The following is a 27,993-nucleotide window of genomic DNA, read 5'->3' as shown; positions in this document are numbered from 1 at the left end:
AAGATTAGCTATAGCCCAGAGAGAAAGAAAGATGAGGATAAACGACCTCTCAATACCTGGCACGGTCGTCAGACTAACGCAACCCAGAACGCTTCGGGAGAGGTAGGTGGGAGGAATACTGGTGGTGTGGGAAGTGTGGTGTAGTGCGGTGTTGTGCCAGAGGAAAATGGGATTGCGAGTCAGTAATGATGCTTTCTTTGTGTGTCCAAAAAAGACAGGATAGAGAGGTGAGAGGGAGAGGGAGAGGGAAAAGAGGAGAGGGGAGAGAAAAGAGAAAGAGAGAGACACAGACAGACAGTTCCGCACTGGTTCGTCTGGCTGCAATGGGGTGGCGGAACATTAACAGCATGGCAGGGAGTCTCGGCAGTCACCCTGGATCAGGCTCTCCAGAATAAGAATGTTCTGGTAATTGCACACCAATAGTGAGACAGTGAGCGAATAGCCAACAAAGGGGAGACAGCGAAAAAGTGACAATGAAGAGAAGAGAGCTAACAGCTCCGCGCTCCCCCTTTTATAAGTCCCGTGCGAAGGGTGGGGTGATGACCCAAAGTGACACGCTGTGACCCGAATTCTGCTTCTCTATTGGGCCACAGCGGCCCTAGCCATGCTCTGGCCAGGCTCTGGGACCGGAAATTGGCTCAGTTGCCCATCCGCTTCGACACGGGTCGAAGCTCCTGACTCAACATAAGGTATGCTCCCTGAGCCAGCACCCCGACCCTGAACATTCCTCCGCCGTCTCCAACGCTCGCACTCCCAACTGGCAATTTGGCTCCTCCATCTCCTTCCTCTTCAGCCACGCTCTGCCATTTTTGGAAGGTGTCTGTGACTCCACCGCCCCCCCCTTTTGGGGCAGCCCTCTACCCCTCCCAGGCGATCCATTGCTCTGCCCCTCGGGAGGCGGAGCTCCCCCCCTCACCTCTTTCATGACAAGTCTCCCAGCAGAGGTTTACATTGAGGTTTTACACAGTTTCCTTAACCATAATCCTTAAGTAATTATTACCACCACCATCCCCTGGATGGTGTACAGGAAAAGAAGACAATCTTCAAGCTGACATTTCCATACTTGTACATCGAGATGGCTATCTACTCGCACACGGACCATGCTACTCTATACATTCCTATCTGCTCTATGGTGATATCTAACCCCCACAAATGTAACACAGCCCCCCTTCCCCTGGAACCACAGCTCACGCAAGGTTCACTGGAGGGTCAACAGCCCCAGCCTAAACACTTCCAGACTCGTACCTAATTAACCTCAACAAAATTAATCAGGAGGGGCTGTGAGAAGCGAGCTGTCACTAACTAACCTAACCTCCTTACCATGCTACCCCCTTAGTTGCAAACAAAATTCAAAATTTTACAGTTTTTCTATGTGCAGGGATCTTCCCTCGTCTCCTTGCTCTGATGTCCTGGGGAAGGGAGAGAATGGCTGCCAAAAACACAAACGGGCCTACCTTCATGACAATTTAACTTTACACAAATCAAACCCCCAGCTACTTGACCACATGCCCCAGTGAATGTCATCTGCTCCAGCTGAGCCCAAATACCAATTTCAAAACTACCTATCCGATTTCACGGGCTCCCTGCCATTCATAGCACATATCAAGTTGCATGGAACCGAGTGGAACGTTCCCATATTCATACACAATTCTCTCATTCACAAAAACAAGAATAACCACCACCAAATTCTCTGCAAGGCCATGACTTCATGTTTTACCAAACTGCAGGTGTGGCCCGAACTTGGCAGTGGGGAGGTCCTGCACAAACAAGATGGTTGGGGTGCTTCATGTTGTGGTGCTTGCAATCCAAAGCAAGTCGCTGACTTCAGGCCTTCTTTGCTCCCTCCTTCAACTTCTTGGCCCCCAGCAGCCAAACAGCTCCTTTGCTGTACGTCCCGCCGGGGAGGGTTTCCACACACAGGCTCTCCTGGTCTCCGGCACTCTTGGCCTCACTCCCGGTCACCAAGGGTCTCCTAACCATTGGTCGCCCAAACCAGACCCTTCTCCGACGGGCCCCCCAAACTCCAGACACTTCCGGCTTCCAGGGACGAGTTACCTCAGCAGGGGTCGCAGTCACCGCTCCTCCAGAGCCTCATCCGTACCTGCGGTCACCCACACCTTTCCCACCCACAAAACCCCAAATGCCACTCCCTCCCCTGCTGCCATACATTTTTTTTCACCAGCTGCAATGCAAGGTACTTTGCACCTACTCTGCCATGGCCTGCATATACACAAATGATCACACACTCAAACAAAACATAATTCTTTATTTGGAGCACAACTCATATTTTAACCCTTTCCACCCAATCCACATGCTTGGCTCTCATGGCCACTCTTACCTGTGACCCCTACCAATTCCCCAACTCACCTGCATACCCTTAATTGCAAAGCATGGTGATTCCTGACAATGGGGAAAGGGTAAATTTAACCACAAATCCAATCATCACTGGGGAGCACGTTCAATACCAGCAGCACCTCCTGCTGCAGCCATCCTGACCATGAAACCATTAAACATTGCACCCAGGGCTCTCTTTTCAAACCTAGAGCCCATAAATCATAGTGGATCATCTGTGGAAGGTCATACAGGCCTCTCTGGACCTTTTCGAAACACTCCACAACTTTCCACAGATGACCTGGTAGTTGTCCAGTGGGCTATATTCATACCCAGTCCATGCGGATCGACCCGCGTCGATTGATCAGCACAGCATGGCAGGTCACCACATGCTGGCTGTCTCAGAGCCTCGTAAAGGCTGCCAAGCCGCATGTCCGGGCGGTCACCTCATCAGGCCCTCAGTCGTGCTGCCACCAAAGCGTGACTTCCAACACCTCCCCATAGTGGTCCTCATGGTGCACCATGACCGGTGCTCAGCAGAAGCCACCTCAGACACCCAGAGGTCTCAACCCCCCTCCAGGGTCCGGTGACCCCACCGGCCTGAGACACTTGCTCGGATGGCACCCCGATGGACAGGGTACGCCACACTCCACCAGACTCCCCGTGGTGTCCGGGTCATGCCACAGCACCTGTGGTCAGACCCCACGTCCAAATTCTGTCAGTGCAGCTTCCCAGCTGCCCAGCCCAACCCATTCTCAAAAGGGGGGCAATTTCACATGAGGCCGGCCCCCTTAACCTCCCCTGGTCCGAATTCTACAGTCTGGGGACCAACTCCCACCAAGGCTGCTCGAAAACAATTTCCCATTTATATTTAAAATATTGAGCCTCATGTTTCCAAACGCAGCTGCATATAACCCCATTATTGGGTTTTTCTACCCCTCCTGCAGCCACTGCTGGAATTGAGCCTCCCGCTCTTCCCACTGTCCTCCATTGTTATGAATCTCGAGCTGTTCATGACTCACTGCTCCGACCTCTGCATTCGCAGCACAAACGCATTTACATTCCAAACGGGGTTTCAATTGACATAGGCCCATAGTGGCCTGTCTCTTTCTAATCTTGTGACTACACTTTTCCTTACCCACTGCCCCGTGGCAGCCAAAACATATCCCGCATGCTGCGGAGCGACACCCCCGGGCACTGAGTCGACCCCGACAGGGGTTGAACACCCTGGGAACTGGCACAATGACTGCCAACACCAGCTCACACCCGACGATGGATGCAGCCTCGCTCTCCAGCACGAGCTCAAACCCGCACACCAGCAGTTCGGTCTCACTCCCACCATGAGCAGGCCGCCCGTCACAGGCTCAGACACCTGGCTCGCTGGTTCAGGTTCAGTCGCCTGCATGTACCTCCGATCTGGCGCAGCATCGCACCCCAATGGTCCCCGGTGTGGCAGAAGAACCCCCACCGGATCCAAATGTGCACCTATGAGTGCCACACCACAAACCACGGAGGTCGCTTCATACAGCACGAAGCCTATCATCAGCGGTTCACATCATGGTACTCAGGTACTCATACATGATGTATAAAAACAAAACAACTAAAGGTGTACTTCAAAGATGCTCAGAAAGCTCAAAAGCATTCCAAAACAGAGGCTTTTGACAGAAGGTTTTCTCATCTCGTGCAGGTAAGATTCTTCCGTGATCATTCTGATATACTGTGATTTCAAAATTGAAGTGTACAAAATAAGTTTATAAATTATAACATTATAAGTTATATTGTAACTTATAAGATATTAAAAAAAAGGGATAGATCTGAGGAGAACACGCGTGCGAATAGGAAGAGGGGGGTTTTCTCAGCTCGTGTCAGTAACATTCCTCCGTGATCATTCTGACAATTGATTTAGTGATTTCAAAATTTAAATGTACAAAATTAAAGTTTATAAATTATAATAATTTTATTCATGTATTGCATAAACTGTATTGTAAGTTTATAACTTTTAAGATTTAAAAAAAAAAAAACATCTAACTTCGACCTATATTTTGAACATGGATTGGAGCATGAATAGGAAGACAAGTTTGCTGTTTTGCCGTATTTTGTCTCTGAATTTGTCTCGGTTACACATGTACAGAGAGGAGTGAGAATTTTTTTTTTTTTACTTTGCTTGCCTGGCAGTCAATCAACATTGAAAATTATTCCAAACAGGAAACTTACTGTTTTTTAAGGATGTCACAAAGAACACAAACAACACAAACAACGTAACTTGTTAAATGAGGTGGTGTATAAGACACTGCATCAATGGTGATAAACTTCTGGAATTTATTTTCCGACAAACATACAATCTTTTCTTTCAATTCAATTGCAGTATATGCTTGAGCTCTGTAGAAGGCAAATGGTCTTTTTGACACTTTCAAAATTCTTCTGTTTCGCGGTACTTGGCCAAAATACTACAGCATTTAACGTCATCACGACCAATCAAATTTTCCGCTTGAAGACCCTGCCCACGTCCTTGTTTCTGAAGACCGCATGGGATGATGTGTTGTGTGAACTCCGTAGTTGCATCTGCTCTTGGCCTGTCCACTATTTCATCCCTGGTTCACGTCGAGGCCTGGGAGTCTTCTTGGGAGTGCGTAAGGTGTGGTAAGAGGAAAATGGGAACACAATGGTAGATGGTGTTTTTGAGTTGAAGGCAAAGATTATATTTCCCCATTTTCCTGATTTATTGACCACAAAAATAGAAAATTCCCTATGGTAATGTGTGGCAACCTGGGAACATGATATGTGAGGGCTCACAAGGAACTTTTACACATGAAAAGGGCATTTGGCCCATCATGCCTGCACTATATATATATATATATATATATATATATATATATATATATATATATATATATATATATATATATATATATATATATATATATATATATATATATATATATATATATATATATATATATATATATATATATATATATATATATATATATACACACACACACACACACACACACACACCACGTTAATTCAATCTATTCGTTTCTATTCTCGATTTTACTGGGGGGAGGTGGTGATGACGTGGGAAGGAGAACAGGTACAACACTTCAACACTTCCTTGAACCATTTTGACCAAGAATTCGACCCTACACCTCTGCATGAGCTTGGGGGGGGGGGGGGTTCTATGGCCATTTGGGTAAGGTATCGACGTTTCATCCTGGGAGGATTCTTTGCCTTCATAAGATGCTGACATGTAGTACAAACAGGCCTTACAAACTGCTCTAAGCATATTGATCTTCATTTCAATTGTAGTACGTGACTGCTGGGTTGCGTCATTCCTGGGAGCATGGCTGTGCTACTGATGCAGTGCCCCCGATAGCTAAGAGCAGAATTTTGGAATTTAGCCAGGGTGTCGGTGACAGCTCGCCTACTCTTCACGAAATACATCATGGGGTCTTGAATGTTGACAAACCAATTCTGGCAGACGGGACACCCAGATTAACATTCATCCGAGGGACGGCACGCACATCGATGCCTCGGCCTGCATGCAAAATACCAGTGTGGCAGTTTATAGCTGTTTCGGGATTCAAACCCACATTGGATAGTTGAACTCGGAGACACGTGTGCACACCTTTGAGGTTATCCTACCAACCACAGTATATTGATGAAATTGACGTTTTTACTTACTGGAACACGAGATTTAAAACGGGGTTTGCAGCAGGATAAACATATGCTCAAATATGATTGACAAAGGGGTAACTTGTGTGCATGCGTACAGCCAACAATGGAAAAGTAGAATTTGCAGGAAGTGGGAAAGATGTTGATTGTAAGCCAATCCATGAAAAATATACAAGAATCTCGTGATACAGGATGCTCTGTGATGTATTGTTTGTTATTTCTTTGAATCTCTAAGACCTGTACATCATTGTCCTGCGTCGTCAAGACGGTGAAGCAGGTTTGTCACTTCTTCAACCAAAAGGTCAGTTGAATCACTTCCTTTATTGTGTTTCCACTGTCCTCGACAGAACAAATCGTTCTCAATTCTTCTACCAGTGGTGCGGTACATCTGAAAATTTTCCCATAAACGGTGTTCTGCACCTTCCAGAATAAAATGGCATTCGGTGAAGGAGAGATTTATTTATTCTTGCACAAAAATATGGCTATTTATTTATTTATTTTATTAACTTTTAAAATCTCCCTCTATTTTCAGAGAGCCAAGACTGTAGCTACACCAGAAGGTCCCAAAAGTGAAAACAGAAATCGAATAGAACTTAAGATAGTCTCGTGAGGCAGCATGGAAGCCTCCCCTCGGTGCAATGCATTCCACACAGACCGAGGATATAAAACATTAAAATTTCACAAATCTTGATGCAACCGAGTGTGAATCAACTTCTGTGACTGCGAAAAGTGAAACCATAATGTAAAGTGAACTTAAAGAAACACAATTTGAAAACCCCTCCTATTGACAGAGTCGAACGTCGGGGTCACATGGGCTGAGCAGACCAATCGCAGCAATGACGTAAATGTGAGGAGAATGAGGAGGAGGAGAAAACAATTTGAAAAACCCTCCTATTGACCAGAGTCAAATGTCGGGGTAATAAAATAACATCATGGGTCAGGGTCAGGTGTCCAATCAAAGCGGGACGTCTTGATACCTGGTCATCACTGCCAGCAGTTATAAAGTGGCAGTTCTAATTATGTCGATTATTAATTACTTAACACACCAGTACACAAACACCACACAAAATACCACACAAAACAAGTCCTGGCGAGGGTCTGCGATCCCTGATTGCTCTTTTTCTTGTTAATTTTGCATTCTGATTTCATCACGTGACCACACCATTCCCCCTCCAATGCACACAAACTAGTTCATAATTATAATAATTATGCACACAGCACACAAACAATAGCACACTAAACATAATCTTACAGGAATAATCTTACTTCATATATAACATGTTTGAGGGATAATGTTCTCATCTTCATTCTCTCCACATTCCAACCACTTGAATGTTTTGAGCCCGCTGTGGTCGAACTGGTCTTCACAGTGTTTACTAAATAAATAATAGGAAAAGACACTCCTTCATCCTGGAGATGGATTCTGTGTTGCTTTTGTTGGAGATGCCAGGTGTGTTCTCAGACAGATGTGCTTCCCAGTTGGCAATTTATTAAATCACTTTTACTGCGAGTGAGGTTCGCCGACGCAGATGTTCCGAAAAGATTTAACAAATAAAGAGACTGATCTATGGGTTGTTGTTCAGATGACAAAATGGTGAAAACCTTGTGGTAATGTGAGGACTTTTTTTCTGCATTTACTTATTAAAAGTGGATCACATTCTGAAGTTTTATTTTATCTCAAGATTAATGTGTTGAAAAGATATCGAAATCGGATAAAATCGGAACTGAACGTAGTGATAGCTGAAGCCCAAATGAAGCCGTCCAATTGTGTTGATGCTTCATATATAACTTTCGGAGAACCAATCTCCATAGGCACAATGTTATAACGACCTCTTTTAGCGCTGTGAAAACAGCACTAAACTAGAGGGGGAGCACTCGGGAGAGTGCGAAACCTCCGCCGCCAATACTGCTGGGTTCCTCAAGTAAACCTTATATCTTATTCATTAAATATGATGTCTACAGTGCTGACAGTTATAGTTCTTTTCTCCAACATTTTTTTGGGAGGGGGGGGCGGTTGGAAATCACTTAAGACATGTAGAAATGCAAAAAAAAAATCGAAATTTTGTTGAAAAAAAAGTTGCAAAATTTTTTTTTTCTCTAACAATTTTTTTTTGGGAGGGGGGGTTTGGAAATCACTTAAAACGTGTAGAAATGCAAAAAAAAAATTTTTTTTCTCTTACATTTTTTGGGGGGGGGGGACCAAGTCCAAAATTTAATGGCATGATCCTTGGACCATACCTCACCACCCCACCAAGTTTCGTCGAAATCCGTCGGAGTTTTTCCGTAATACTGTTCACAAACAAACAAACAAACAGAAAGGGGTGAAACCAGTAACCTCCATCCATCTTTGAAGATGGCGGAGGTTAAAGAGGTATGATCGAGGTATGATGGTACTTGAACTCTTCTTCTGGTGTGGATAAAGCGAAGAAAGATGATATGACCTTTCCTCTCTTTCCCTCTTTCAATATTGCCATACGTTCACTCAAATATGATGAGGAATAATCTTATCTCGTCCCGATGTAATAATCCGTGACGTCATCATTACAGCGGACGTACCTAAAGGCTGATGTGTTGTACCCTGAATCATTTATTTGCATATTTTTTGTTCCCTTCCCAGCTATTTTAATAATATGGGAATTAGGATTGTACTCACACGGTGATAATAAAAGGTTTATTTTCTTTTATGAAAAGGAAAAAGAAATGGGGGGGGGGGATATTGTCTGTTTCTGTCTATGTCTATCATATCGGCTATGTCTGTCTTTTTCTGTCTGTGTGTCTGTCACGCTATCTCTTCCTAAACTGTTGGGAATAAATTTACCAAACTTGGTAGTTATGATCACTACATGGTACGAAGGTATAAGAGCAGCATCATTTTGGCCCCGTCCCCTGTGGCTGGGTCAAGTATCGAAAAACGCAATTATGACACATCTTTAAACTTTTTTTTATAATGAAACTTTGGATTTGCAATCAACATTGAGGGATGTATGAAGTATGTAACGATTTTTTTTTTGATTTGACCCCCGTTTCATGCCCCAAGAGGTGGGGACTTCTCATGGTTTAACTCAAAATTTCATCTTGGGTTATTCCTGGTGGATCTTTATGCCATCGTTAAACTTTGCTTTCGGTGGGAAATGTGGGTATTTGCGATGCACGCCATTGACTTTGCTCTAGTTTTTATCAATTTAACACCTCATATGACAGGATGAAATACTGAATCGATTTTCCACTCCAACGCACAAATTAATTTTCTACAAGAGAAATGGAGTGCAGCCTCGTGCGAGGCTCGAGAGGATCTTCGATACGTGCGGCTGGTTTCCCCACCAAGCTGGCCGAGTTTTAAATGTGAGCCGCAAATTCACGTAGGAATCCGTTCTTTTTCCGCTTTACATATTTCCATCACGTTTTGAGTTTGAGGATGTTGGCCACAAAATCGTATGCAGTACACAGTTTTTCCTGTCTGCCTGAGAGCGACCTGTTCATTCCAAGACCAAGCCTGTTTTCTCCTATGGAGACACAGGTGCCAGTGACAAATAATGGATGCATTCAGCACAAAATATGTGAATTACCATCACAGCTTTCACTATATGAAGACTCAAATTCAAAATAAATAAATAAATAAACCGCTAATCTGAAAAATACACTGTGGTGATTCCTGGAGACACGTGGCACCTGATTCAGCTCATGATTCCAGAAATGTCATTTTGCAGCGTATTTAAAGAAGGAAAAAAAAAAGAAATGCTTCCCAACCCAAGTTCCACAATTTTGATGTCATAACTATTCTGCTATAATTGTATTCACATTTTCATGTATAGTCATAAAAAAATAAAGCCTTTGGGGTCTTAGGCTTGCCGAACATGTGCATTGTGATCGATCTCGAGCTATGTATTATTATTTTTTTTCATCATTTTAAATTTGTAATCATAGTTTTTTTTGCCTTCAAGACTATACATCGAAAGGGGGGAGTGTGGAGCGCTGCAACTTGCAGGCCGGCTGAGTTTGATACAGAGTTTCTACATTAAATTATCATAATTGAAACGTAAAAGAAGTGTGGAAGTTTTTTGGAGGAGGAAGAAGAAGAACTACCAGGATGAGGTTAAACCATCAACCTTTAGAGAAAGGGTTAAAATCTGCCTCCAAATTAGCAAATTTCGATCAAATTTATTTTGAGCACTCCACAAGCTGTGATGGTACTTCACATTGTACATCAGGCTTACATAACCATCAGTGATCGAACATCTTTGGTACATATTTTCACACATGCAAACAGCATTTGAGTGTTTAAAAAATATATATATAAAAAAAAAATTAAAATTTTTTTTTATATATATATATGGAGGCCCATTAGGTTCATCACAGCCTACATAATGGTTGCCAACCTACAGTTGTTTGTTCGTGCTCTATCCTTTTTGAATGCAGAGCATCGAGCAAGGAAGCAGCACGTACCATTTTCAAAATCCTCGGTATGACTCGGCTGAGGTTCAAACTGCTGACCACTCAGTCTCAAAGCAGACACTCTAACCATTACCATTACACCACTCAGTCTTGTGCAATCATGTCTCTGCCGAGTAAGTTGCATCAACATCAGTCAAAGTATCATCCATGGGCAAAACAAAGCTCGTTGTCAACATGTGTCCTGCGGAACAGAGGCGTATCATCAAGTTCCTTTTAATGGAGAGAACGTAAAATCAGCTGAGATTCGTCGGAGACTGCACAATTTGGTGATTCACATCTCTCATGTAGTTGTGTGTTAAAATAGTGCAGCAAGTTCTAAAAAATAGGCATGAATTGGTGAGCAGTCTTTAAAATAATTCTTAAGTGTAAACAACTGCTGTCGTTCATGCAAACGTTAATTATTACCTGTGCCACCGAAGGTGGATGGAGGTTATGTTTTCACCCCAGTCCGGTCTTTTTCTCTGTGGACAGGATATCTCAAAAAGTTGTGAATGGATTCGTACGGAAATTGATGGAGAGGTTGGGTGTGTCGCAAGGACAAAATAAGTACATTTTAGTGAAGATCCGAATCTGGATCTGGATACGAGAATTTTTTTTAAGTGATTTTTCCCCATTGAGAGATGGGGCCAAAAATGATATTTAGCACAATATCTCAAAAAGTTGCGGAGGGATTCGGCCGAAACTTGGTCAGGTTGGGTGTGTGACAAGGAAGAATTGATTCAATTATTGTGAAGATCCGAATCTGGAGCCACATTTTAGAATTTTAAAAAAGTGATTCTTCACCAGAGAGAGGTGGAGCCAAAACCAATATTCAGTACGTACAGTATAACACGATATTTCAGAAAGTTGTGGACGGATTCAGACGAAAGTTGGTGGATGAGTTGGGCAGGTAACAAGAACAAGACAATTAGATTTTGGTTTAGGTCTGGATGCAGATCCGGTCTATCAGTGGGAGACAAAATGTAAATTGTTCAGCCTTGTGGAGGTATGCACTCCACCGAGTGCCGTTCTAGTTTTGAACATTGATTATATATCGGGAGAATAAGCAGAATGCTATGTAATATTGCATAACAATTGGATGTCAATGTCGGAAGTGTTAAAGCGATCATTCATTCTCGTATGCAATGCATTTGGATCCGTACGAGGCGCGTAACAAAAGACCAGACATTTGTTCACAAGGCAAGTCTTGCGTGGACATTGCTGCAGGGCTTCTGGAAAGCTACCAGAGGGGGAGGATAATGTTTCTGAAAGAAGATTGACATGTGATGAGACTTGGGTCCATCATTTACACCAGAGTTAAAGTCGGCCAACATGGAGTGGAGATATGCTCCGTCCAAATTGCCAAAAATATAATTACAGTTTCGGCCATCAAACAAAAGCTTATCGCAGTCATATTTTTGGAAGTTAACCTTTTAATTTGTGTGCAATTACTTGAACGTGAGGAAAACATCAATATATGATATTGCAGTGATTTATTACGCAGTGAAGTGAGATGAGCAACTCGCAGACGACAATGCCCAGACTTCATGTTTCATGTCACCTTGTCATTTTCATCCCTTTAGGCCACTGGAAGAACATCTGGGTGGCATAAAGTTTTTGCAAAATAAAGACGTTGAAGCCAGGTGTCCTGAAATGGCTGCATACCCGTCCCAAAGATTTCTACTCGGATGGCTCTAAGGTGCGCTGTCAAAAAGATGGGATGTGTGTGTGTGTGTGTGTGTGTGTGTGTGTGTGTGTGTGTGTGTGTGTGTGTGTGTGTGTGTGTGTGTGTGTGTGTGTGTGTGTGTGTGTGTGTGTATAATGGGGAAATACCTTGAGAAATTTGTGAAGTTTGCTTGCCTCTACCTTTTTCATATTGTTACGGATCTGGAAACCATTTGCATTCCACATACAGGTCCCAAAAGTCAGTTATCCCGTTAAGTACATGTGTAGTCAGATCCCTTTCCTTTTGTCTTGTGGGAGAATCAAAAACGTGCGTTGCGACTTCTTTTAGTTAGGTTATTAAATCTTTACATCTAACAACCGACAAGCCATCTGTATGACCCCTCGCCCCGTCACAATCCACCGCCAACCGGCTGCACCACAAACGTACCTTTGCAATGTTGATACTGTTACTCGTCGAATGTGGGCCCGCGTGGAGGACTGGCTGGGGTTTCCCGGGAGGGGCCATTGCAGCGTTATACTGTTACTCATCAAGCTTGACCCCGCGTGGAAAGAGCAGTTGGGGTTTCCTGGCAGGGGCCAAGGCCCCGCCACAGAAAGGTGGGCCGTATGAACCTGTCCAATGAGGGGCGGATGGACAACGAGGCATTTTTCACCAAGAGCCTCTCCCCGTGGTGGGAGGAGATATATCTTCGAGACTCTCGGCGAAAGGAGGAGTTTTCACGGTGGTTGGGTCAGGCAGTTTTTGTTCACGGTGGCTGTGAGCAGTCTTGTTCGTTCTTCACGGTGGCTCTTACGGGGAGAGGAGTTCTATGGACACCGACTATTCGCCACGCGAGCTCTGCCACGAGCCACGAGTCCCACACGTGCGACTGGGACCAAACCGACGACCTTTGGCAGGTGCCGCACTACAGAGCACGCTTTCCCTCCGACGACCAGATACCCACTGAACTCTGACCCCCAGCTTGTCTCTCTTTACGGCTGCGAGGGTCAAATAAAGACTCTGGGGTTTCTTTTCTTTTTGTATGTGTCTGCGTGTGGGCCCGTCTTTAAGTAGAATTGTTTAAGTGTTTTTGCTTATTGTAAATATTTCCCTGCTTGCATATTCGTGCCAAGTCTTGCCTTTGTCTTTATTTTACTGTTAATAAATTTATTAGAAATGTTCCCAGTCCGTTTCTGTCCCTTCTTACATTGGTCGAGCATGGTCCGGCTCTGAGAAAAAGCGGGGTTTCATCCCCGGTAATTGGTCTATCCTAGCCGGTACGTCCTGGGCAGGTCCCGCTCGACTGCAACGAGCCGGGAAGGTTGGTGGCAAAGCGTTAGTCGGTAGTGTGAATCTACCACTGCCGGTAGAGTAAATCCGCTTCGACCAGGCGTTCCGAGGACGTGGCTTCCCCGGTAGTTTAAATCGTGGAACTACTTAGGTAAATTGGTTCTAGACAAACAGACCCTACGCTGCGCGGTTGAGATATTGGCGTCCACGGTCGGTTCAGCGACCCGCCAGCTCACGGAAGTATCCGGAGAGACGGCCTACAATTCCGGGGAGTCTGGTGGGAGACGGCGTAACCTCCCCCACCTCGTGGTCGTTCTCGCCACCGACCCCCGGCCCAAATAATCTTATACATATATACATATATATATATATATATATATATATATATATATATATATATATATATATATTTTAAGTTGTCCATATCAACCTAGAACCACCCATATTCTTCTGAAAATTAATATTTGTTCCTTTTATGGACCTTCCTCCTCTCACCCCCAATTTTTTTTTTTAAATCAAGATGTGGACACAGTTTTGATGCGTACTCCACACGGGGAGGAAAGTCTTCAACCAGTGTTACAGTGAGGATAGGGAAAGCAGAGGTTAAAAATGCTCACGTATGCATACTTGTTAATTAATAATTGGTTTCCCATTTTATTTACATTTTGTAAGATGGTCAAAAGTTGTGGTTTTTGTTGTCTTATACAGATGTAAGATGATTATCGATTTATGTCATGAACACAATGGGAAATTTATTGTTTTGGGGGGATCTTCATCGCAGCGACAAATTCTGCTTGAGTGTGTTCAGCGTTTTGGAGATTAAGGGTAATGTTCTTTTATTTCCTGTGCTCCAGTGACGTTGGAATTATTATTCTGTTACTTTAAACTCAGTTTTAAGGAGAACGGTACTTGGTAGAGCACATACCCCTGCCAGGCTGAACAGTTTACGTTTTGTAACCCACTGATAGGCGGGATCTGCATCTGGACCTTAACCAAAATCTAATGGATTTGTTCTTGTTACCTGCCCAACTCATCCACCAAGTTTCGTCTGAATCCATCCACAACTTTTTGACATATCATGCTACATATGATTTTTGGCCCGATCTCTAAATGATGAAGAACCACTTTAAAGATTGTAGTATCCGGATCTGGATTTTAACCAAAATCGAATCATTTCTTCCTTGTCACACACCCATCCTGTCAACCAAGTTTTGTCCGAATCCGTCAATAACTTTTTGAGATATCATGCTCACAAACAGGGGTGAATACATAACCTCCAAATCCACCTTTTGTGGCAGAGGTATCAAGTTTCAATATGAAAAGACAAGATTTTCAATAACAGTATGCAGTGTGTTTTTATAATCTAATCTTGTATAATTAATACTCAGTTCCTGTCTATGTGTTGCAAGCACTGTCCATTCTCCAGGTCACACATTGCCCCCTCCCCCCACGCATCACAAGCACCACCCATTAGCCAGGCGCCGCCTCCCCCCCTCCCGCCCCCCCCCCCCGCCCCATCAATCCAGAAACGTGCCACACAAAGCTGTGATATGTTACTCTTAAAGCTTGCATACAAAGAAGAAAGTTTGTTCATTTATGCATTCGGACCCTGCAGGAACCAGTGCAACCAAATTTTGCATGGCCTCCCCTTTTATCCAGAGGAAGGCCAAGAGCTATGTTTGGATAAAAGTAAATATTTATTTTGACTCCAGATAAAACCAGATAATTGGCCTTCAGGCCTCGATCAAGTGTTGTGTTTATACACTGCCTGTTTTTTGTTTTTTTTTTGCCCTGGAGCGATTGAGTAATATGTACTCTGAAGGTCATGTATTGTTGCAGTGATTTGTTGTCAACAACACAAATTTAATTATTGTCGTGTTTGCACGTGCACCAGGCTTGGTGTTGGCTTGGTGGTCAAGGTGGCTGGCTTGGGACCTAAAGGTCCTGAGTTCAAGCCCCCGTCCTCCATTGAATTAATACCAGGTGGGGTTGACAGCCTGTCATCCTTCCGAGGTCGGCGAAATGAGTACCACTGTACTGGGGTAAAAACCGTTCAGGGTAAATTGGATCGGAGTGGCGACCCGTCCAGGTATGTACTCCTTGCCAATGAAACTGCCTCGGCAGCCCTATGCACCTCCATGGTGCGAAAGGAATGGTATTATTATTACACGTGCACCTATAATCTTTTACACAGGTTTATTGTATCGCCTCCATGTTCAGGCCTCGAGTGAGTATGTTGCTTATACACTGCCTGGTTTTTTTCCTGGGCGTGATCGAATAATATGTTTTGTGAAGATTGGTAATTCATATGAAACAGTAACGCCAACATTCCGCAATTCGTCATGCAGGAAATACTTAAGTACATATTTCATTGAATTTCCCTGGGCAATGCCAGGTATCTCAGCTAGTCTGTGTGTCTGTATGTCACCGTTTCGCTCAGAGATGACTGAACAGATCTTCGTCAAACTTTCAGGGGTTTATCAGTGAGTGCCTGGGGGTGTTTTGGGTAAAAACAATTTGAACAAGAAGGGCACTCGGTAAGAGCGCATTGCTCCGCCACGTAATGCCTGATGCACGAGAACATATCGGTCCCAATCAATACATTTTTGAAATATCAGGCTATACAGTGGGGAGAACAAGTATTTGATACACTGCCGATTTTGCAGGTTTTCCCACTTACAAAGCACGTAGAGGTCTGTAATTTTTATCATAGGTACACTTCAACTGTAAAAGACGGAGTCTAAAACAAAAATCCTGAAAATCACATTGTATGATTTTTAAATAATTAATTTGCATTTTATTGCATGAAATAAGTATTTGATCACCTACCAACTTGTAAGAATTCCGGCTCTCACAGACCTGTTAGTTTTGTATTTAAGAAGCCCTCCCATTCTCCACTCACTACCTGTATTAACTGCACCTGTTTGAACTCGTTATCTGCATAAAAGACAGCTGTCTACACTCAATCAATCAGACTCCAACCTCTCCACAATGGGCAAGACCAGAGAGCTGTCTCAGGACATCAGGGACAAAATTGTGGACTTGCACAAGGCTGGGATGGGCTACAGGACAATAGGCAAGCACCTTGGTGAGAAGGCAACAACTGTTGGCACAATTATTAGAAAATGGAAGAAGTTCAAGATAACAGTCAATCTCCCTCGGTCTGGGGCTCCATGCAAGATCTCACCTCGTGGAGTCTCAATGATCATGAGAAAGGTGAGGGATCAGCCCTGAACTACACGACAGTACCTGGTCAATGACCTGAAGAGAGCTGGGACCACAGTATCAAAGAAAACCATAAGTAACACACTACGCCGTCATGGATTAAAATCCTGCAGCGCACGCAAGGTCCCTCTGCTCAAGCCAGCGCATGTCCAGGCCCGTCTGAAGTTTTCCAATGACCATCTGGATGATCCAGAGGAGGAATGGGAGAAGGTCATGTGGTCTGATGAGACCAAAATGGAGCTTTTTGGTTTAAACTCCACTCGTCGTGTTTGGAGAAAGAAGAAGGATGAGTACAACCCCAACAACACCATCCCAACCGTGAAGCATGGAGGTGGAAACATCATTCTTTGGGGATGCTTTTCTGCAAAGGGGACAGGACGACTGCACCGTATTGAGGGGAGGATGGATGGGGCCATGTATCGCGAGATCTTGGCCAACAACCTCCTTCCCTCAACAAGAGCATTGAAGATGGGGCGTGGCTGGGTCTTCCAGCATGACAACGACCCGAAACACACAGCCAGGGCAACTCAGGAGTGGCTCCGTAAGAAGCATCTCAAGGTCCTGGAGTGGCCGAGCCAGTCTCCAGACCTGAACCCAACAGAAAATCTTTGGAGGGAGCTGAAAAGTCTGTGTTGCCCAGCGACAGCCCCGAAACCTGAAGGATATGGAGAAGATCTGTGTGGAGGAGTGGGCCAAAATCCCTGCTGCAGTCTGTGCAAACCTGGTTAAGAACTATAGGAAACATCTGATCTCTGTAATTGCAAACAAAGGTTTCTGTACGAAATATTAAGTTCTGTTTTTCTGATGTATCAAATACTTATTTCATGCAATAAAATGCAAATTAATTATTTAAAAATCAAACAATGTGATTTTCAGGATTTTTGTTTTCGATTCCGTCTTTCACAGTTGAAGTGTACCTATGATAAAAATTACAGACCTCTACGTGCTTTGTAAGTGGGAAAACCTGCAAAATCGGCAGTGTATCAAATACTTGTTCTCCCCACTGTATATGGTTTTTGGCCCAATCTCTCAATGGTGAAGAATCACTAAGAAAATTAAATAATTCTCGAATCCATATCCGGATTCGGATCTTCACCAAAATTGAATCAATTCGTCCTCGTCACACACCCAACCTGCCCACCAAGTTTCGGCCGAATCCGTTCGCAACTTTTTGAGATTTCGTGCTATATATAATTTTTAGCCCGAGCTCTCAATGGTGCAGAATCATTAAAATAATTGTAGTAGTCGGATCCGGATCCGGATCTTCACCAAAATCGAATCAGTTCGTCCTTGTCACACACCGAACGTGTCCACCAAATTTCATCTGGATTGGTCCATAACTTTTTGAGATATCCTATGCACAAACAAATAGACAGAAAGGGGTGAAAACATAACCTCCTTCACCTTCTGTGGTGGAGGTAATAATAAGGAAAAATAAAGTTAGATGTTGTTTGTTTTTTTAAATCGTTCTATTGTGCCTAAACCTTTGTAGCTGCGGGAAAGGTAATATTTAATGATCCCGGCAGCATTCCTTAGTGGGTGTGGGGGGAAGTGTTTTAGGCACCCACAAAAATAATTTGATTTCTTGAAAATGTCAACAGGATTAGAACAGCACTGGGCAATACCGGGTACCCCTGCTAGGTGTTTATAATCTTTTAAATGACCTTGGAACACTGCATTCTTCTGCTGACTGTCATTTTCGGTACTTGTACATGTTTTGCTGTGAAGGTTTGAAGTTCAAGGTAAGGTTTCTTTAAATGTACTGCTGCAGAAGGATGAGTCATCCCAAGTCAAGTTGACAAAAAGGGTTTAGTTTGAACAACAACCAATGAACTTTGTCTCTGGTTGCGAAAGATGTGTCCACATTGTGAGTTATTTTTTTACTTTTTTTTTTTTTACTCTGAAGTCAATATGCTGAGTGCATGCATTTTATTTATAGTTTAGATTGTGGAGAAAGATTTGGGTGATGGTGGGGGAGGGGGGGTGTTTCTGTTGTAAAATCTCACCCATTCATTGGTTGTACTCGAAAAAAGTCGAGAAAACACAGCTCTGTTTCATTAGCATGAACTCTATGAACTCCCAGTGTAGATATAATAATAGTGTTTGAGTAAATACTTAGGAAGCAAGACAATAAACTTCAATGCAGGAGGATGCCATAAGGCCCATAAAACTTGTGCAATCATGCTGACATCTTGGTACTCCCCCATCCTCACAACTTCCAGATACCTATCAAACTCAATTTTAAAACAATCCATTTATTTACCCTAACCCTAACCCTAACCCTAACAGCTTGGTCACTACACTTTCAGGGAGACCATTTGATGCATTCACCACTCTGTGAGTGAAAACCCCCTGCCTTACTATCGTCCTAACTCCCCTTTTCTTGACTCTCTTAAAGTTTGATGCCTCGTCTTGTCAGTGTCAATTCTGTTGAAAACTTTCACAATTATTACAACAAAAATATAATAACAACAATAACATAACTGCATTCTTTGATGGTGTATTACACTTCATGCAAAATCTCACTGCACCTGACAAGATATAGGATGGTTTGGAATTGCAAGAGGGGTGAGACGGAGGTGCGTTCTATCTCTTTACTTGTTCAATCTGTATAGTGAGCACATCATGAGTAAGTACACCCCTTTCTTGTTCAATCTCCAAACCACAAGTCCTCAACTCACCCCCCCCCCCAACCAACCAAGTCCTCAAACCCCCAACGCCTCAACCACCCTCTCCCAACTCTCTGCCCTTCCATCTCAACTTTCAGTCCCCCCTCCTTATTTCTTCCCATTCTTAACCGTTCCCATTCCTGTTCATTAAGAACATTTTTAAAATTAAATAACGATGGAATAACATTTACTTCACAATCTTGCAAGATGGTGTAATCTTACAATTCTTCAGTAAAAATCGCGGAAAAGTAAGCTAAATGATTAAAAACAAACAATGTAAGATCATTCATAATGTTAAAAATAAAATAGAAACGGAACTCCTCGGACAAAGACCTTTATACTTATATCGATTTTATGGTCCCCGGTCTAGTAGTTGAAAAGAAAATCATCGGAAAGACAGATAAACAAACAAACTGAAAATCAGATATCTACGATCACAAAGTGATCGCCAAGGGCAAGCCTCACCTGACCAAGGGAGGCTTACCCTTGGCCCGCAATCCAATGATGGCCATATTTTGTTCGGACCACATGACCTTGACGTTCAACATTTAGGGATAGAGTGTAAATAAAGAAAATGTGTCCCCATCTACAATCTATCCATAAAACTCAACATCATGAAAATCGGAGGAAATTATTCAAGTTATGATCAATAAAATTACCCCCGTGTGGGGGTGACGGTCATCTCTATAATACCACAAGTTCTCAATGTTCAGTTATGACCGAAGACTATTGCGCAGCTTGAACTGCGCAGTTTGGTTAAATATGACTCAGCATTTTGGCGCGCGCGTGCACAAAATTATATTTTGAAAATAAATGCCGACGTTTACATTTCGGGTTTTGAAATTTTTGCACCTTCGGCGGAAAACGTATAAATATACAAGGTCAGCTGCTATGCAATGACACCATTCACTAACTTTTACCATGCCCAGTAGAGAATACATAGCCTCCTGAAGGTAGGGCAGTTTTTGCAAACTTTGAAGTCACGTGACGCGAAAGCAAAAGCGAAATTCGAAAATCCGTCCCGACCAAATTTAGATATTGTCCCATAGATTCATATGCCACAATCAAATTCAAGATCGCTTGAGAAATGTAGGAGATAGATTTTGAAAATCGTCATTTTCGCATTTTTTGCCAACTTTGAAGTCACATGACACGAAAACGAAAGCGAATATCGAAAATCCGGCCGGACCAAATTTAGATATTGTCCCATAGATTCATATGCTACAATCAAATTCAAGATCGCTTCAGAAATGGCGGAGGAGATAGAATTTGAAAATCGTCATTTTCGCAACTTCAAAGGCCTCGTGACCTTGACCTTGACCTTTGGTGACCTTGAAAGTCATACCATCGTGTATGTCTCATCAACCTCTATCAGGATCACTAATGACCAGATCTCCCGCTTCAACTTCATTGTGGACGGACGGATCGAAGGACATCGACACCCATATTATTAGGTCATGCTCGAAGAGATGACCTAAAAAGGTGGTTTTTGTTAATTAGCTCACAATCCGTAAGAACTAGGTCAAGGAAATGAATCAAATATCAGGTTCACAACTTCAGTGCAGATGCACTCTAATGATGCAAGAACATCTTGGGAAGGCCAAGTGGTCTTCGAGATTCTGCATTGCAAAAATTGAGCAATGACAAAAAAAATTTTTTTAATTATTTTTTATTTTTTCTTTCAGACCACCATTTCACCTTGACCTTATACTTGGAGGGGTATGATGTAGATTGAGTGTAAATGTGCCTTGCTATGTAGAGAGGACAATTTACTTCTGATCGGACTAATCTTAGTCGAGTTTTGGTGAAAAATGTTAAAATGTCAATAATTAGGCCACCTTAAAATTTAGGTCGAGGTCAAACAAGCTCAAATGAACTAAGATCCTCGTCCTCTTAATGATTTTGTCATAAAAACGAATATGACGACATTGTGATGTATCAGGTTTGCGATAAATTATTATCTGTGCTAATGCCCGGCTTGATTCCGGCAAACAAAATTCAAACAGCTTGCCTAGTTTCGGAGATAATGGTATAGGCGATTTCCATTTGCGGCGATATTATGACATCAACTTTTTTTCTCGGAAGAATTTCTAAAATCGGAGATGGTTACTGCATGCGCGTGGGATTTCTTCATATATATGGCAAGTTTCACGAAGATCCGATGAAAACTCTGGGTTGTGAAACAAAATAATGTCAAAAAATAGGAATGACGTCATAAAAATTGATATGACGTCATAGTGATGTATCATATGTGCGGTAATTCATATCTGCTAATGCTCTGTTCGATTCCCGCAAACAGAATTCAAAAAGCTTGCCTAGTTTCAGAGAGAATTTTTTAGGCGATTTCCATTAGCGGAGTTTTTTTGACGTCGTAACTTTTTTTCTAGGAGGAATTTTCAAAATCGGAGATGGTTACTGTCTGCGCAGGGTATTTTTACATATATATGCCAAGTTTCAGGAAGTTTCGATGAAAACTGTAGGTTGTGAAATAAAAAAGTCCACAAGAAGAAGCAGAAGAACAACAACATGAGTAAGACTTACAGATCCTCCACGAAGATCGAATAACATTAAATCAAAATAAGACTTTCAAATGCTTTGTATTCCCATATTTGATGCAAAATTTTATTCTCAAAGTCCCAGCTAGCTCCGAGATACAGTTCGGAAATTGGGAGTGTTAGCGATCATGGGTAGCCCGTGGCTGCTGGTTGCATCTTTTTTCTGGGGGCATGGCTGTGCCACTGATGCAGTGTCCTCTATTACCAGTACACTGGTACTCATTTTGCCAACCTCGGAAGGATGACGGGCTGAGTCAATCCCACCTGGTGTTAATTCAGTGGCCGAGAGGGGCTCAAACTTAAGCCAACACCTGTCTTATTGGGAGTGTTGAGGGTGCAAGAAGAAAAAGTGTGTGTGTGTGTGTGTGTGTGTGTGTGTGTGTGTGTGTGTGTGTGTGTGTGTGTGTGTGTGTGTGTGTGTATGTATATATGTATATATATATATATATATATATATATATATATATATATATATATATATATATATATATATATATATATATATACACACACACACACACACAAACACACACAGACACACACACATGCACACATGCACACATATCTATCTATCTATATATTACTAAAAGTCTTATCTTGTGTATGTATGTATGTATGTATGTATGTTTCCGATATACAGCCAAAACGGTACATGATAGCGCAAAAATTTTCAGCCCACTCTACTCTCCATTCTCCTGCGGTGTGCAGTATCAAGTGTCGTTCAAATCGGGCAACAAAAATTTTTTATAAAAAAAATCAATTACTGATTCAGTCAAGTACTCTTCGGGATAATTTGATCATATCAATGCAAACAACCTCAGCAGTATAGTTCGCTGGAGCAATTTTTTTTCTTTTTCTTTTTTGAAATGTTTTTTTTTATCAACCGCTGTCACAACGGGAACCCAATGGGTTTACAGGTCGTTTAGTAATACTAATAAATGTCAGTGCACGCCCATCCGTCTCCTCCATAACTCCAAAACCAGGAAACCTAGCGGCCCCAAACTTCGCATGATGCATTCATACTAAAGCAACTCCAAGGTGGTATATGAATGAAAATTGTGTGTTTGGGTTAATTTAAACACCTCTTTTGAAGATAATTTAGGGGGTGTTCATCATGAGAAACCACAATTAGCCTCATAAGGATGACAGCATGCCATCTTGGTCAGCCCTCTGTCAGCTCGCAAGAGTCTTAAGCCACCAATTTTTGGCCTGCTGAATAATCCCTCGACTTGGAGCAGGCAGCAATGATTTATTAATGATAAAGTTTTTATTTTCACTTTCCTCACACATATTGAATGCCTGATCATCATACTTACGAATCGCTGGATGCATTGTAATGCTTATAAATGCCAGGAGATGCCAGCGTTCATGGCCTCATTTCATTTCCACACACGCAATCACCTCAAGAATCTCTTAAACTTAGAAGAATTTCAAAATTTAAGCTCCAGTATTGAGTTTAGTAGCAGCCCTGACTGCTACCTAAAAGAGTGTTCATGTGTTCAATTCGGACATGGTTTGACATTTCGGGTGTCTCCGGGAGGTGTTTAATATGATTGATTGGCGATCGCTAATCGCTTGTCAAGCCAGCTGTTCCTCATCAGCTGTTTCGTTGGAGTGCTTCCTTGAGTGCTAAAGCCACATGGCAAGCGCTCTACAATATTTGCACCATCACTGAATATATCGATCTATTTGAACAAAGTTCAGGGCCCACTCGCCTGTGTTTGGCCCTGCGTTGTTCTGCGGTGTGTTTGGCGGTGGCTGACTCGCTAAAAGTGTGCAATTTTATTTCACACCAGGTTTCCCCTTTTTGTATGATCTTTCATTATGTGACCCGTTACTTCAGCATCGATAAATCCATATAGAAAACTATCAGGGCACTTGGTGGAGCGCACACCTCTTCCACATAATGCCTGATCCATGAGAACATATCGGGCCCAATACATTTTTGAAACATCATGCTATACAGTACTACAGTATATCCTTTTTGGCCCTATCTCTCAATGGTGAAGAATCCCTTGAAAAGATTAAATAATTATCGTATGCAGATCTGGATCTTCACCAAAATCGAATCAAGTAGTCCTTGCAACACACCCAACCTGTCCACCAAGTTTCGTCCGAATCCGTCCACAGCTTTTTGAGATATCATGCTACATATCATTTTTAGCCATATTCCTCAATTGTGAAGAAGCACTTAACAAATTCTCAGATGCGGATCTCGATTCAAATCTTCACCAAAATTGAGCGTTGCTGTACTTTGCCGGTCATCTACATACACAGAAAATTTCAGAACGATTGCTTGAAAATTGTGACAAACAGACAGACAGACAAACGCGACAAATCAACATACTTGGCAAAACAATTTTTTTCACCAAGTAACGAACAAACAAACAAATAGAAAAATGGACCTAAATGCTATTCTCTCCCCTTCGGCGAGGGTAATGAAGAAGTCAGATGCCAGATTCAGTTTGATGTATGACGAGACAACAAATGCTCAAAATGTGAAAGCAGATTGAAGTGAAAGTGCAATACTGGTCTACCATCTGAAGACACATTTCATGGACCATGCAACTGGCAAAGACCTATCCAAGAAGATCATCTCAGCCATAGATGAATACAACCTTCAGCTGAAGGGCATAATAATGCTTGGAAGTGATGGACCCAATGTCAGAACCACTTGTATGGAGGATGATCACCAAAGATGTGGGAGGTCCTGGGGTCCTTGACGTAGGAACGTGTACTTTCCATATAGTACATAATGCATTTGCCAAACACCGAGCAGAGTATGCTACAAATGTTCCAGAATTTGATTCAAGGGATCCGCAGCAAGAACACCTGAACGAAGTACAGAGAAAATTGGGGTGGCTGTAAAAAAAAGTCTTTGATACATGTTGAATGTAGATGGCTATCACTGGGACCGGCTGTGGAGCGCATTCTTGAGATTTGGCAGTCCTTCAAAGAGTACTTCTTGGTTTACCTGCCGAAGCATCAACCAAAGGATCTGTTAAAAGCCAGGTACAAGAGAATCAAAGTGGAACTAGAGCGGTCAGAAATGAAAGTTCAGATGCATTTTGTGAAATTTCTTTCCTCTACATTTGCTGAGTTCTTGATTTTCTTCCAGTCCGAACAACCACTCATTGACATCCTGCACTATAAGCTTCATGAATTACTCAGCAAGCTGATCAGGTGAGTGATGAAGAGATCCTCTGGTGATGTGTCCAAAGAACAAAAACTGCTTGATGTATCCATTGTTGCTGACCAACTTGAGAAGGCGTCTATCGGGATTGGTGAAGACACACGGATAAGCATCGGTCAGATGAAACCTTCGGACAAAGAAAGAGCCCTCTTGGGAATCTGGAAATTCTACCAGGCAGTTATTGCACATCTACAAAAGAAGTTGCCAATGTCCAACAGAATCCTGAAACATGCAAGATGTTTGCAACCCAAGAACCGTTCTTCTGGATGGTCAGTTGGATCTATTGAAAGTCTGTCTAGGGAGCTGAAAAGGGGCGTTGACATTGACTGTCTCAGATTAGTGGAAAGCCTGTCAACTGTAAACCATACCAGAAGAGTGGTCTGGGAAAAAAATGAAAGAAAATGGAGAAATCATCATGGTGAAGATTGACAAGTATTGGGGAAATGTTTTTCTTCTGAAGGACTTCCTTGGCAAATGCAAATATCCCGTCCTGCGGAATACGGTGAAGATGGTGTTTGCTCGATCACACGGAAACAGTGATGTGGAAAGGGCCTTCTCCTTGAGTGGGAAAAATGTAACCAAGGATAGAGTAAGCTATAATGAGGCCTCAATGGCCTTTAAGCAACCATAGATGGTATGAGAGTTTATGGCAACTGTCCTGAAATGGTTCCAATCACCAAATAATTTTTGTCATTGGGACGGTCCACACACGCGCGCGAAATGCAAAAACTGGAGGAAGCATGCAAAAGCAAGGAATAAGAGAAGAGGAGAGTAGTCCTGAGAGGGATGGAAGAGAAAAGGTGCAAACTCTTGCCAAGGTGAAGGAGGCAGAACTTTCACATTAGAGTGAAGATCTAAAAAAGATCGAGGAATCCCTTGCTCAGAAAGAATCTATTCAACAGATGTCACTAGTGGTGAGCACCAGTCTTCTTGACCAAGCAAATAAGAAACTGCAGAAAGCTTTGAGTGAGGGAGATTTTACAGAAATGGCTGTAGCTCAAGCTATGCTCGAATCGGCACAGAAGTGAATGGAAGAGTGTCAAACACAGTCGTAAAAAAACAGATGAGATCAGAGGAAAGTTGAAAAGAAGAAGCTGTCCATTATTCAATCCATGGTTGATGTGAAGAATAATAATAAGAAGACAACAAATTGATGGTCAGACTGGACTGGGATTCAAAGGCTTTTCATGGACTTTTTGTTGTGGATGATTGTTTAAGCAAAGACTTTTATAATTGTGTATATTTGTGATTGAAATACTTGTGTGAAGTCATGGATCTGGATCTTATATCTTGTATATTCAATGTATTTTTGTATCAATACATCAGAAACATGTAGTTGTAAGCATCAGTAACTGTGGAATCTGGTTATCCATGGAATATTTATCTGGCAAACCATTGTTTGGAGCCAAATTATACAAACCACTAAGCTTCGTTAGAATGATGCTTCTGAATTGCATCTGAACTGTTGATCCGGATTGTGTTCGCATCATTTGTATAAATGTTAACCAAAGTGATGGGTTCACTTTGTGGATTTATTCATGCCAATTGTGCTTGTTTTCTGAAATTGTGCTTTTTGGCCAGAGGAGAACAAATATGAAAGAGTGAATGCCATACAGACGACAAGCAACTTGGCGTTATCAAGTTTAAAAACTTTGTGTCTGGTGTACCATTCCTATGTATTAAAAATGGGTGGATACGGTGGATATTGGCTGTTGGGTGTCGGCACTGGTCTTTATGCTGCACCCAAGCAGCTCTGGATCTCGATACGATTCCAAGGTGGGTGGCATGTTCCACGATTGCTAATTGCTCAATTGGTAATTATAATGCTCCACGATCCACTAACCTAAAAATTGGGTGGATAGGGTGGCTATCAGGGAGGAGGAGACCATTAAAAATGTATGTCATGTCTCATTTGGAAATAAATCAGGAAGTGCATGCTCTTACTCCGATTTTTCCTACTTTTTTCTTGTTAAAAATTCCTATAAAACTCCTAAAAAAAATTTGATCTCAAAATTCCTATTTTCCCCATTTTTATTTCACCAAACTTGGTACCCCTGGACTGCACATCACTTATGGCTGTTGCTTGGTGAATGATTCTCCAAAGCCAGAGGAAGATGGGATGGGTCTCTTTCCTCTAAATGGATTTGGACTCATTTGCCGCAATTGCCGGTGACCACTTTTATTCCTTTCCTTTCCCCCTTTGTATGCCCATGCTTGTCGAATAGCTTGGCCTTCCAGCCTAAGGGTCAAGTTATACATCGATAAGAATACGTAAAAATTTCATTTGGCCGTTTCCTCTGGTTTTTGTGGCCTTTGAGTTCACTTAGGGTTCTTTAGTGTTTGTGATTTTTCTTTGTAAAATACCGATCGATTTGTGCATCATATTTTGTGCCATCCTTTGTTACCGCACGTGCGTGACGTGAAAAGCAGCATTAAGCAACATTGGTTCATTTTGTCTGTCTGTATGTTTGTCTATCTACAAACGTCAGCTTATGATGAAGGAAGTATTTGATTTCAATTGAATTTTATCTTTTGAAAAATGCAGAACATGAATCGGGACCTGAATCGGAACACGAACCTGCAGTTTAGCAATACTTTGGCTCTGAATTTAGCAAATTGTCCGGAATCTCATCCTCTCTCAGAGGAGGAAGGAAGGTAATTATTTTAGTCAGTCTGCCTGTTTGGCAGTGAAATAAAATTGAAAATCATTCCAATCAGGAAATCTACTGTTGTTAAGGACATCATGAATGACACAAACAGCAGGCACGAAGAACTAATGTCATGTGTTAAATAAGGTGGTGTAAAAGGTGCTGCATCAACGGTGGTAAACCTCCCAAAAAAGTATACAGTAATCCCCCGCGATATCGCGGTTCACCTATTGCGCCCCCGGTTCATCGTGGGTTTTCCCTTGGAACCTAACTATTTTTTTCTGCGGATTCTCCCGGTATATCGCGGTAA

General features: G+C 42.4%; 2 protein-coding genes and 1 pseudogene across 10 annotated transcripts in view; 2 read left to right on the top strand and 1 right to left on the bottom strand.

Moving 5' to 3' along the window:
• The window catches only part of IKZF5 (IKAROS family zinc finger 5), a 58,887-nt gene that overhangs the window by 3,981 nt on the left and 26,913 nt on the right, over window positions 1-27,993 (top strand). For 4 of the 9 annotated variants that reach the window (XM_085897658.1, XM_085897545.1, XM_085897577.1 and 1 more), the window contains exon 2: window positions 12,021-12,136. The exons of 1 other annotated variant lie outside the window; for it this stretch is intronic. The gene's annotated coding sequence lies outside the window, so the exon portion shown is untranslated. Of the gene's footprint in view, window positions 1-10,415; window positions 10,725-11,328; window positions 11,348-12,020; window positions 12,137-15,287; window positions 15,483-27,993 lie in introns of those variants that run through there. 4 more of the 9 variants (XM_085897594.1, XM_085897551.1, XM_085897585.1 and 1 more) reach the window with 4 other exon arrangements.
• The window catches only part of PSTK (phosphoseryl-tRNA kinase), a 137,087-nt gene continuing 113,497 nt past the window's right edge, over window positions 4,404-27,993 (bottom strand). Inside the window, exon 8 of the mRNA XM_085897782.1 lies at window positions 4,404-4,950. Coding sequence (XP_085753908.1) covers window positions 4,928-4,950 — 23 coding nt within the window. The 3' untranslated portion in view covers window positions 4,404-4,927. The remainder of the gene's footprint in view (window positions 4,951-27,993) is intronic.
• Window positions 24,242-27,667, top strand: LOC147035402 (uncharacterized; annotated as a pseudogene).

Source organism: Eptatretus burgeri, chromosome 1 (genome assembly GCF_056783735.1).
Source record: "Eptatretus burgeri isolate ZD-2024b chromosome 1, Ebu_testis_v1, whole genome shotgun sequence".
Taxonomy (NCBI): Eukaryota; Metazoa; Chordata; class Myxini; order Myxiniformes; family Myxinidae; genus Eptatretus; species Eptatretus burgeri.
This window is presented reverse-complemented; position numbering and strand designations above follow the sequence as displayed.